This window comes from Cynara cardunculus, unplaced genomic scaffold, assembly GCF_001531365.2.
Source record: "Cynara cardunculus var. scolymus isolate 2C unplaced genomic scaffold, CcrdV1 Un_Scaffold_1111, whole genome shotgun sequence".
Classification (NCBI taxonomy): Eukaryota; Viridiplantae; Streptophyta; class Magnoliopsida; order Asterales; family Asteraceae; genus Cynara; species Cynara cardunculus.
This window is the reverse complement of record NW_020200681.1, coordinates 91,227-104,831: the sequence shown is the minus strand read 5'-3', so window position 1 is coordinate 104,831 and position 13,605 is coordinate 91,227. Positions and strand designations below refer to the sequence as shown.

General features: G+C 35.3%; 1 protein-coding gene across 5 annotated transcripts in view; it reads left to right on the top strand.

The window, feature by feature from the left end:
• LOC112502238 (ribonuclease H2 subunit B) overlaps positions 1-8,245 on the top strand; it is a 24,362-nt gene extending 16,117 nt beyond the window's left edge. The window contains exons 8-10 of one of the 5 annotated variants that reach the window (XM_025106103.1): positions 7,608-7,683; positions 7,774-7,870; positions 7,951-8,245. In XM_025106103.1, coding sequence (XP_024961871.1) covers positions 7,608-7,683; positions 7,774-7,870; positions 7,951-8,055 — 278 coding nt within the window. In that variant the 3' untranslated portion in view covers positions 8,056-8,245. Of the gene's footprint in view, positions 1-7,607; positions 7,684-7,773; positions 7,872-7,944 lie in introns of those variants that run through there. The other 4 variants (XM_025106101.1, XM_025106102.1, XR_003067652.1 and 1 more) reach the window with 4 other exon arrangements.
• Positions 8,246-13,605: the final 5,360 nt, after the last annotated feature.

Sequence of the window (13,605 nt, the reverse complement as noted above, 5' to 3'; positions counted from 1 at the left end):
TTGAAGCGAACAGGAGGTAAACGGGTCAGTAAATTGCCTTTAATGACATTGTATTTCTCTCGAAGCCCTGCGATAGTTAGCATTACTAGGTCTTTGTCCTTCATTGGTTCTCCAATGTTTGCTAGAGCAGTGGCATATTCGTGAACCCTGCTTAGGTAATCAGCCGGTTTTTCATCACCCTTCATGGTGATTCTAAGCAATTGAGTTTTGAGAGTAAATTCATGAGAGGCTGTAACAGGGGCATAAGCTCTTTTAAGAGATAACCATACCTCACGTGATGTTTTTCCCTGAATGTGTCGATAAGAATCTTCGGATACAGTAGAGATGATAAGCATCCGAATGTGGTCATCGGTTGAGATCCACGGAATGTAGCTTGGATTGTCGGTGGTTGCTGATTCGTTGGTGATTTTCTGATCAGGGCACGGTACTGTTCCATCAACATAACCAAAGAGATTATGAGATGTGAGAAAAGCTTCAATCATAGAACGCCAATAGCCATAGTTGGTAGGTTTGAGAGAGAAGGAGAATTTGTGTGAATTGTGAATGGTTTTCTCCTGATGTGAAAAGGTGATTATAGCTGCCATGAATTTTGAGTTGATGTGTCTTTAGCGTCGGCAGATTGTTGATGAATTGAAGAGTGCCAATTGTAGGGTTAGGGTTAAAGGGCGCCGGCCGGCAGATGAGTGGTTGAAGGAACAGCGCCAGCAGATTAGGGTTGAAGGAACAGTGCCGGCAGATTAGGGTTGAAGGAACAGTGCCGGCAGATTAGGGTTGAAGGAACAGTGCCGGCAGATTAGGGNATTAGGGTTGAAGGAACAGTGCCGGCAGATTAGGGTTGAAGGAACAGTGCCGGCAGATTAGGGTTGAAGGAACAGTGCCGGCAGATTAGGGTTGAGGGAATAGCGCCGACAGATTAGGGTTGAAGGGCGCCGATTTTAGGGTTAGGTAGAAGGATCGATTTTAGGGTTAGGGTTAGGCTCTGATACCATATAAAACTTGATATTGATTGAAAAATAATAATCTGATACACCTTATATAGATAAAACTAATTACACTTTGGACCCTAGACAATATTAATAATATAAACTAGACTAGTTGATTTAGTCTAACAGTGCAACTAAGAAACTTGTATATTTCTTATATATTAGCTACAAGGTTGTAACTCCTTGAGGATTTGTAACGAATATTGTGAATCTAATGCAAGATGCTTTGTTATGTTTTCACAAGGCATGTATTTCAACACTAGTTAAGCTTGATGCCGCGCTTCCCACATTGCACACTTGTTTTGGTTCAAGTGTTGTGGGTAAGGGGTGTCATAAAATGTCTTGGTCAATCCTATAAGCCCTAGAGTAACCCCTATGGGTAATGTAGAGTACCATTTGGATGTTGCTTTATTGTATAAACCCATTTACAACCAACAAAATGCTTACAATGTAGGAGATTTGAACATAGTAATGGTGATACGCAAGATTCAAAAGAGATGGAGTATAGGCAAATAAACTTTTGATGGCAGGTTAGTTACAAGTTTTTGTGCCTTACCTTAGAGCTACAATTGGTTTTGTTGGAGGGGGTGTAATTGGGGTTTAGTGAAGTGGAATGTTACACTTCCATGAAGGTGAGATTTTGAAGTTCCCCCATTTTGGTAGCAATTGCAATAAGGAGGATTATCACTTAGAGTTTTCAGTTGGGTTTCCCAGGGGTACTAGAAGTTTCTTAGTTGGGTGTATAGGTTGTGTATTAGGTGGGTTTCTTGTTAGATTTTGTATCACTAAAGGCCACACCCTGTTCCTGTGAAGTGTCACATCTCTTGAATCATCATCCAATCCCAAATATTTATAAAACATTGAAACATTGCGAACACAATTTTATAGAACATATCATTATATATACAAAATAGAGAATGCGATGGATCACGTATACAAAACATAACTAATACATACTAACTTTATAAAATTTGAAACTTATTAAACGAATCTATCATTTAAGCTAATATATGTTCTAGCAGTTGATGAATTGAACTTCAATTGAAAGGAATTAACTCTTGTGTAATGCTTTTCATTATCCTACAGCTTGAGAGGGTGTGGAACTCTCCAGAATGATTACAAGTCAACAAAAGTTTGAGATATCCCCCTCCACTACTAACTATTCTTATTTATACACCCTATTTATTATTATGACCATCAAACAAAAGATATCAGCCACTACAACGAATTTCCAAAACTACGACCCACTTACACAAGTCCTATTTAGCTTTTCGCCTTGCATATGTAAACTGGACCACATGCCTATCAATACCACGCCCCAAAAGTTTCACCTTGTCCTCGAGGTGGAAGTCTGGAAACTGGTTCTTGATTAACTCAAACTCCTCCCAAGTAGCTTTGAAATTACCCAACCCTCCATTTAACCAAGATTTCCCATTGAGGAGGTAACACACCTTGCAAAGGACGAATATCCAACACATCATCTGGCTCAGTCAACAAATCAATTGACGAGGAAACACTCGTCCCTATGGCTATTCGTAATTGAAAAATATGGAGAACGGGATGGATGTTAAACATAGGGGGTAATTCCAATTTATATGCTACAATTCCAATCCACTCCAGTACTAGGTATGGGCCATAGAACCTGGCTGACGGCATCCAATTACGACGATAAACCAGAGATTTTTGTCTATAAGGACGAACCTTGATGAAAACCAAATCCCCTACCTCAAAATTATCTTCCTTACGACCCAACTCTGCATATTGTTTTGTCTGCAACTAGGCTTTCAACAAATACATACGAACCGTATCAAGAATTTCATTTCGGTCCTGTAGCTCCTTATTCATGCCTTGCAAAACCGGCGACTTTTCCTTATACCTCAACAAAGTTGGGGGATCCCTACCATACATCACCTTAAAAGGAGAACATTTGAGACCCGAATGATAAGCCGTATTATAAGAATACTTGGCCCAACCCAGCCATTTGCCCTATTGCTTAGGTCTATCTTTCAAACTCTGATCAAAAACCTCCGTTTGTGGATGATATGTTGTTCTAAACTTCAATCTGGTACCTTGCAACTTAAAACAATTCTTTCCAAAAGTTGCTAAAAAAACTCTTATCTCTATTTGTAATCCTTGACTTAGGAACACCATGTAACCAAATGACTTCACGTGTAAAAACAGCAGCCACCGTCTGAGCTGTAAAAGGATGTTGCAACCCTATAAAGTGAGCATACTTGCTTAATATGTCCACCACTACCAAAACCGAATTCCATAAGATTTCGGTAATTCTTCCACAAGATCCATGGTAATTGCCTCCCAAACCTTCAATCGAAGTGGAGTAGGTTGTAATAAGCCAGCCAGAGAGCCTGCAAGGTCTCCCGGGTCTTTGATCTAGTATCACTTGTGATGGACTATAATATTACATGTGATTGACTATAGTAAAATGGTGCTCTCGTGTTTTCATAAAATGAAGATCTTACATATTCAAACATCTTAAAGCTCATAATAGATATAACTTGAACATGCAATAATCACATATTTAGCTAGAAATCACCATCAATTTCGTATAGAACATATAACTATAATGCACACGTCATCAAAATGTAAAAAAACATGTAATCACCTTAGGGTTTTGGAAATTAAGTGCTGAAAGTAGGACTTGGGGCTGAAATGAGAATTTTAGAGCTTAGATCATCTTTTCTTTATTAACCCTTGCACCTAATTTGAGTTTTCTTCTTTCTTGTGTTCCTCTCTTCACGGCTCTTGTAAGTGAGTGTGTGTGTGTGTGTGTGTTTAGTTCAGCAGAAAGTTTCTAACTAAGTGAAGAAAATGGTTAAGTTCTTAAATTTTTGTGGAGAGGAGAGTGGTGTCAAACTTTAGCTATTATAACCCTAAATTCTCCGACATTAGAGATAGTGGGCCACTAACCAAGGCTATAAATTTATTATTATATTTTTATATAAAAATCTTTAATACTTAGGTGAGTAGAATATGTTGACTTATGTGTTTCACCCTAAATAACTTATCAATGTCCTCCCAACATTGGAATCTTGCTCTGTTTTGAAACATTCGAAGTCCTTGATCATCAATCTCTAGAAGTTTTTCCTGATAAACCATCCATTCCTTTTCTATGTTTTCACTCGTAAGGGCATCATTTTGTGCTTCTTTTATTATCATAATTTCAAGCACTACTTTGATTCATAGAGCTTTAATTATTAGAGATTTTTCCCTAGCTTTTCTGTTTAACACATCAGCTACAACATTAGTATTACCTGGATGGTACCAAATCTCGCAATTGTAGTCTTTAAGCAATTCCATCCATCTTTGTTGCTGCATATTCAATTCTTTCCGGCTAAACAACTATGGAAATTTTTTATGATCCATGTAAATGACACAAAGGGTACCATAGAGATAATGTCTCCAAATCTTCAATGCAAAAAACCACAGTTAACTCTAAATTAGGTGTCATATACTTTTTCTCATGCTCCTTTAATTGCCTCGAAGCATAAGTATTACCCGATTTTTTTTGCATAAGTACACAACCTAGGCCCAACTTAGAATCAGTGATCATGATCTTGGAGGAAGAGATGCACACTGAGAGAACTAATTTTATGATATTAAAATGATAGGGATCATAATCTTAGAATAGTCTAAAGAAGAATCCATTTGTATAGGAGTTGAGGTAAATAGTATGAAGAAGCAAAACATCGTTTAGATTCATAAAAACTAATATATGGAGAAGTAAAACATGGTTCGAGAGTAAGACTAACATAACCAGAGAATAACAAACTAAGGTACATTTTACATCGTAAGGCCCAAGTTGGTCATCCTTGGATGAAACCATGGACTAACACACCTGAAAATTTTAGAAGGTTCATTGAATTGCTGGGGGGTATAAAAGTGAAAAGGGAATGTTTTTTGTAATTTTAACGGATCAATTCTTTAACTGATATAGGATTTTATGTACAGTGTGATTATATTACATCTCAATAGATTTCTAGAGTTAAGAAAATCCTAGAAAATATGTACCAACTATATCTCACACTAGAGGTGATCATTTATGGGCCCGTGTCAGACCCAACCTCATTTTTTTGTCCAAGGAACATAGCAAAACCAAGCCCTTTTCTGCGAGCTTGATACGTTGCCATTACCTGCCCTATAAATGGGTCGGGCTTGCCATGGGCTAACAGGCCTAAAGTCTTTTACATAAAAAAAGCCTATGTAAAGTCATTCAAAATAAACAATTTTCTTTCCAACTTAAAATAGGACTTGGTACACACAGAGTTAGGATGGCTATAGAAAAGAATAGCTTCACAAAATACAGATGTCCCTTTTAAGGTATATGAAATATTTTCTATGGAACCTAGAACTTACAACTTCCAAATCCAATATTGACACAAGTTTTCAACACTCCTTAACATGCTTCTGCAACCTTAAAATGCTGATACTTAAGGAAGGCAATCTTATGCCAACAGTGTCACATGAATAACAACCTTTCTAGACATCAGTCATGCTAAGACAAGAATAGCCGACTAAATAAGATTAGTTTAAGACCACGTAGCGCAATCTTTTCTCAATAATAGAAGCCCAATGTTGTGTGCTTTAAATTCCTAATTATAGTGTCAAACAATCCCAAAGATGTAGCTGAAATAAGTGGATGGAGTATCCTACAAATTATAAATTATAAAAATTAATTATATATTTGTGAAAAAAAATATAAACGAGGCTGTTGGGGCTCTCTGAAATTATTTTTGCATCACACAGGTCTCGCCCATTGTTTCAAGAATGGTTGTGCAAGCCTGCTTTTTTAGTTGGTGTTTTTGTCCGTGAACAACTCTATTTCACACCTATAATTTTTGACAGTTTTCATGGGGGGGGGGAGGCAAAGGATAAGATTCTCTTTTTTATCAAAAAAAATTCTTGTTAAGACAACTTTGGCCAGAAGCAACAAAGGACATTGTGAACTCTGATGAATCAATTAGCAGCCATGGTGCACGATTTTTGACTTATTTTCTTTACCTTTTTAGTGTTCTTTTAAAAAAATTGTACCTCCATCCCTCAAACATCTAATCTAACAACATACTTTAGTTTCTTCATCTCATACATCTAATATGTTTAACACACTTTTTGCATTGAATACATCACATTCTACTACCTTTTAATATATGACCTATTTGTATGTGGTCTTAATTAGAGGTATGTGGAACCGTTCGTAGAACATTCTTATGTTGTGAGCTCTTGATATAACATTTGTTGTAAGCTGTCTCCATACGTATATACATGTACATATAGACGAAGGATCATGTGAGAATAGGAGTTAAAGTGAGAAGTGTAAGAAGGGATTTGGACCCTTATATCTCATTAGTCATTACTGTTGACATACTGGTTCTCTTCAATTAGGATTGATTCAAGGGTGGAGATCTCTTCTTACCCTTCTCAAGATAACTTTCATTCTCACTGGAACCCAACCTTATACATATATACATAAACATAAAGAGGGAGGATCAAACGAGAAGGCTAACTATTTAAGAGAATACGAAAACGGCCAAATCACGTGCAAAATCATATGTGATTTTACATTAACGGGCAAAAAAGTGTATGGGCGGTATGGCCGCGTCTTTAGGTCGTGAGGCAAACTCGTGTGAATCACATGTGATTATGTACGTGATGTTAGTGTAAAATCACATGTGATTCGACCGTTCTCTTATTCTCTTAAATCGGTAGCTTTCTCGTTTGAACCCGACTCTGAACATATATACATACATACATATATATATATACATACATACATACATACATACATACATACATACATACATACATACATACATATATATATATATATATATACATATCCCTATATGTATGAAGGAACCGAAGTGACTCCTACTTCAAGTTTTGGATCTCTTGTATCAAATAAGAGGGGTCAGATATATACATATATATATATACATACATGTATATATATATACGTACATATATATATATATATATATACACATATATAACCAAACAAACTAGTAACTCCCATCCGAAGGTGGGGTCTGGGATGGGAATTTCGCAGGCCTAACCTCTACCTCGAAGAGTAGAGCAACCGTAAGGCCATGTTGGCAACCTGATCTCTACCTCTAATTGCAAAAAACAATTACCAGAACTAGAGGTTTTAGGACTCTAATACAATGTTTGGCAACCATAAGCTAGTTAATTTTTTGAGTTTATTGAAAAAGGCTTTTGTGGTAAAGCCATTGGCTAGCTTTTTAAAAAGCTACTTGAGATAGTTTTTCAATAAGTTCCTAGGGCTTTGTTACTTTTCTTTTTCTTTTCTAATTATGCTTCTTATATGCAATTCAGTAACTTTTCAACATGTCTTTTTTACATTGTCATCTAGCTTATAAGCTGGTTTTTATCATCATATTTAGAATCTTTCTGCGGTGTGCTCCGTTTACTATTCTTTCGTATGTGACTAGCTATTTTTAGCCAACATCTAGTTTTTGAAACATAGGCTAAGAAAGAGGATTGTATGTGTTTGCAAGTGATAATAAATGAAGATCCTTCATCCTCAATGTTGATCTGTGAAGTACATTCATTAAGAATGATTTTAATTTGTTTTGTGTTTGTTTGCAGTGGGTGATGCAGTGATGATTTTGGGTGAATACTTGAAAGATGAGCCATGGTTGAAGCTCCTATGTAACAATCTTGGGTTGTTTTTCTTCTCTAAAACCAAACCAAACCAAACCAAACCTGCTGTATTTTCTATTCAATTCAATCATTATTCTTAAACTTTTCAAAGTTTCAGGTTAAATATGGATGATGATGAAGCAGCAGCAGATATTACTGAAACCCTCCTACCAACTACTCATTCTTCATTTAATAGTAATCCCATACAGGTAGCTAATAGTAGTAATCAACCTCTATCTAATTAATTATTCAAAACATTTGTTGAATAATAATGTGATTCCAGGAACAGACAGGAGGGATTGAGAAGAGAGTCACCCGAAGTAAAAAGGCAAAGCCAAAAGAGATGAATTCACACAGCATCAAAGATATGTTTAGCAGGGCTTCAAGAAGATGAGGAATTAGCCATTTCTTCTTTATAAATTGGTATGTTTTTATCTTATTTATTCAGCTTCATTCCTTCACAAGCTTTAACTCATCTATGTAAGAAAACAAAATACTCCTAAACTCCCCTGTTCGTATTATACTGTATTAATCATTAATTTATAGCATTATTATTAATAACTTTGTTAAAATATACAAAAACGCCGAGTGATTGTGTACTGTATCTTGAATCTAGTCGTAGCTATCAAGTAATCTTTGAGGAAACGCGTTGTTTCATTCTAAAAGAAGCACCTATATCACTACAAGAACATTTAGATTACACGAATAAATCCCCAAGAACAAGAAATTGTTGCAATTTTAGAGACCATGTAGCTTGCTGAACATTTTTTCAAAGTAACACTTGGTGGAAACTGTTTTTGATTCCGGGCATACGGGACATAGCTACCGTCATAAGGCGCCATCTGGCAACTTTGGGTTCTAACTAGCTTATATAAGTGTGTATTCCGCACCTCCTAACATGTAGTATGGCTTAACCATCAACTCTTTAATTCTCTTGTGATTCAAACTACAATCAACAACGATTTAAAGGTGTGCCCATGTAAAAAAATGGAGACAACTACTTCAAATATTTTTTGAAGGTGTGATTCAAACTACAAATCAACACAACGAGTATTTAACTAAACACCACACATATAGGCTTTACAGACAATTTTAATATTTGAACACTTGGTGTAGTGAAATTCTAAACGCTATTCATCAAACTATATATATCAATTATAAATTTTAGAAGTTTATATAATTTCGGGTAACCAAATTGTTAATGCAAATGTGCATTTTATCATGATCCATGCCAATGAATCGAATGAGTCACATTGAGCGGTAGAAAGACTTATGTGTAGGTATCTTGGTTAGAGTTAGGGGTGGTAACAAGTCGAGTCGAGTTTTTAATGAGCTACACGAGCTCGAACTTAATAATCATGGAGCTCGAGTCGATCTCGAACACACACTAAAACTTGTTTAACTTAACGAGACGAGCTCTATAACACCAATGTTGGACTCGGCTTGTTAAAATGCTCGATTAAAATTGTTTTGAGTCGACCTAGCGGAGCCATTCAAGCATACACTTTTCCAAATCAAACATGTTCATAAATCATATGATTAGAGTATAAAATTTATTGAGATGGAACAAATAAGCAAGCTAATGATCTCAAGTTCCAGCCTATAAAACAATATCAAGCCTACGCCCTATTGAGAAGAAGTTATTTGAGCTCGAGTTTTGTAATATTTTTTGAAACTGAGCTTGAATAACATGCAACTCGACTCGACTTGTTAATACCCCTAGTTGGAGTAATGTTTGGATCCACCTCGTAATTTTTGGTTTATCGAACTGACCAAACGACAACTCTATTTGGATCATCAACTTCTTTTGCATTGCCTGATTTAGCTCGACATGATAACTCCAATTTCCATTTGCATCGAATCCATGTGCTTAAATGCTACAAATACAATTGCATTGTCATTTTAACGTGAAGTTTTCCTTCGCAATAAAAAGGGTGTCACGTATTTTACATCGCACAATTCTTTTCCCATTCGAGCCAAATCATTGTTATGTCTAATTAGCCCCAAATTATATGAAAGTTTTATAAAGTATCTTTGTATTTTGGGTCTATTAGATTGTTAGGCTTTTTAATTGTATTTGGACCCTATAAATAGGTGTCTTGGGCTCATTTGTTTTTAGAGATTACACACACATAAAAATACACAATGAGGTTATGAGAGTCGTATAGTTCTTGATTGTTCAATTCTCCTATTCCCTCCATTGTTACCCACGCATATGAGTAGTGATCCTTCAATAAAAGTGTTCTTCATGCCTATTTGTACTCAATCTATATGGAGTTTATGTTCTATTGTCAAATCCGTCATCTATGACAACAATTGAAGATTTGGATCTTCAAGAGTGATCTTATACGTGTGCTTAACTCCAAGGTATCAATTCTATGATTTTTCTCAATTTGAAGATTGATTTTGAGTTTTGTGGAATTCAATCTCGATTTTGATGATTCTTTGAAAAGAAATGAGGTTAAATGTTCTTGATTCACTTCACAATCTGTTTCTGCACTCCACATTCTTGATTCTGAATTTTCATGTTCCGAGTCTGATCTGGAAAAGATACTAGAAGTTCGAGTGCTTATAATTAGATTTTGTTCTAATTAATTAAAAGTGTGAATTTCTGTAATCATTATTTTGAAAATTTATTAAAGGTGCTAGACCTTTGAGTGCTTATAATCAGATTTTGACATGATCAATTAGAAATCTGAGTATTTACAGTTATTGTTCTGGAGTTTTGTTTGAGATTGAGACTTTTGAGTGTCGTTAATCATTCTTCTAATCTAAGAAGTTAGGGATCTGAGTTTCTGCAATCATTATTCTAAAAGTATATTGGATATTGACTTAATTTCTTCTTCGAATCAAACATTTATTGGTTGAGCATTTGGTAATCTGATTTGATGGAGTCTCTATATCAAGAGAATCAAAGTTTTAGAATCAACATCTTGTTTGTGATTTGACTATTCCAAACATTGTTCAATTTTTTGGTGATGGAATAAAAATCAGCATGTTGACAGATTTGCGATGTTGTATGATATTGCTCATATCTCTCATATCAGAGCACCAATTAAGTCGATTCAAATGGTACTGGATTTATAACAGATGGATATGAATCATGTTTTAAGTTCTCAAAGATTCAAAGCATAGAAGGGTCAGATGTATTGTTCAAAAGGAAAGTACAATGTTGTTGCAAAGCTGTTGTGTATTGAGTTAATTACTTGAATGATAATTAAGAAATAGAGTTTTAAGAATTCAGAGATGTTTGTGTGGATTCAGATCTCTGATTAAAAGATCCAGAGATCTAAGTGTGAAGGGCTAAAGTTAAGAGTTAACAGATTACCAAGTGTTAAAGTTGTCAGAGTTCGGTCAATCAAGGTTCAAAGTTCGTTTAAAGTGGATTCAAAGTTTAGCTATATTCATACAAAGTTCGGACTAGTTTATCCAGAGTTTCATTCAGAGTTCTGAACTAGTTCATCCATAGTTCAGACTTAATACATTCAGAGTTTGGATTTGGTGCAATCAGAGTTAAGACTTAGAACAATTAGAGTTATTAATCATGTACATTCATAATTACTGTCAAATCTGTGAGGTTGTTGTATTTTGATCATATCTCATCCGTCCATGCATCAGGCTCGTTGAAAATATAAGACAAAGTTTTACAACTTTGATTTTTGAGTTTTCTCAAAATCATGCTTCACATCTGTCATAATCCTTGTTGAACTCAAGTGATAGCTGTTGGACAGAAAGCTGTTGAATTTCAAAGGCCAATCTCTCTGATTTCAAGCTAATGAGTTCTCCTCTGATTTTTTTATGAATTCAAGATCTGACAATGAAGTGTTACGAACTACTGCCATCTGTTATCTTAAAGATAGAAGCTTTGAGTTTAAAGTTCACTGAACTCGGTTTACAAAATGTTGGTCCCAAACGGATCTACAAGAGTTTTAAAGTTAACAGTTTCTAGAAGAAGGGATGAATACAAACACACATATTTTCACTTTTTAAATTCTTTTATTGATGAAAGAAGATCAATATAGAATTTTTAGATTACTGCTAAAATTGATAAAGTAAAGACCTAATCTAAACAATTCAAGAAACATAAAGGAAAGCACAAAGAAGATTAAGAACAAGAAAGAAGAAAGTAAGAAGAAGAAGAAGGCGTTGCTAAGAAGAGAGATCTTCTCAGCTATTTATACCCAATGCATTTAATGCAAGTCATAGGGTACAAGACACGTGGAAAACTTCTAGTGGAGAGCTTGTTCTTTGTCTTTAGACATGCAGACTTTTGGCTGCATATGAACAGTCGACATTTACAAAGTTGGTAAGCATGTTTGGAGACAATAAAGTAACTCCATACGTATACCTTTCTGTGTGAGGTATGAGGTTGTCCTTTTGTGCATAAAGGATGAGGCATAAATTAATATTGTAGAGTAAGATTCATTTGATCGCTGGCAGTGATTCATCTTGAAAGATTTTTTAGTGTTCGCTAAGTCTTGGTCAGATTTCACACTTTGATTTAGACATTCTGTTATCACTTAATCCACTTCAGATCATGAACTGATGTGTCTCTTTTTTCAGCTACTTTTTTGACATCATTGAAGGTTCTTTTGGTGTGAGTTTTGTCTTTGGAGAATACTTGTTCTTTGAAATATTTATGGCACATGTTCAGCGATCACTGAACAAACTCAGAGATGATCGTTGAAACTAAACAAAAATACAACAAGTATTTTTTACTAGGGTCATTGTGATAACCGGGTTCCAGTTATACGTGGAGGTAATTATTTGATTGTTTGGTTGCGTTAGTATGTGATCAATTGTTATATTTAATCATGTGGATATATGCATGCATGAGAATGATTATGTGACTATGTGCATGCATGCATGGGGTGTATATATAAGAGTATGTGCATATGTGTATATGCATGTATGGGAGTGATATGTGATTGTGTGCATATTTTTTATATGCATGCATTATGTGGTCATGCATGTGTATGTGTTATGTCTGGGAAGGAAAAACTTTGTTTTATTCAAAACTATCTTCACCGCCTTCTGTTAGAAGGTATAAAAGTTGGAGTTTTTGAAGAGGCAACTTTTCTTGCCACTTTTAGAAATAATCAGGAAAAAGAGAGAAAGTCTGTGTGTGTTTGGTACAAAGAAGCTGTGATTTTGGAAACTGTTTCTTGTTTGCTGAATTATCTTCTATTTGAAAAAGGTGAGTTTTTACTACATGCAAACATCTATTTCAATCTTTTAAGGTTATTGGTTTGAATGGCTTAAAAAACTGCTGGTGTATGTATACATATTTTTTGATAATCCTCAATGCATGGTATAGAGTTTGTAACCGGGCATAATAGTGTACGATGAGGGTTCCTCACTGGCTAAGCTTTAGTCGTTGAAGAGTTTGGTTAACTTGTAGTGTTGACCGATGAGGTCCCTAACCGGACATAGTCTTGTCCGATAAAGATTCTTTACCGGACATAATGTTGTCCGGATAGATATTCATCTTTTATGGTGTTGTTTGAAAATAAGGTTTGAAAAGTTAAGTATTGACCGATGAGGATGTATCTGGACAATGTGTTGTCCGATGAGAGAGTATCCGAACAAGGGGTGACAAGTGATTTGGTTGACCATTGCTAAGTGTTGTCCGTATAGGTGTTATCCGGATAAGTATTGTCCGGAAGGTTGGTGTGTGGATAAGGGTGCCTGATGAGGAGAATTTATCGGCCATGGTTCTGGCCGATGAAGGGAAACTTTGCTTAAAAACTTGTGTTTTAAACTATGGTAACTTAGAAATATTATTTAAACAGTTTTGAACTGTTTTATATTATGAAAAGAGTATTTTGTATCTTTTAAAATGAGATTTGTGAACCAAGAAAAGATACTGATATTTTCTTTCAAGACATGTGTGACATAAGTATGTTTTGAAAGAAATATTGATTTGAGAAATTTTTCTCTAGGA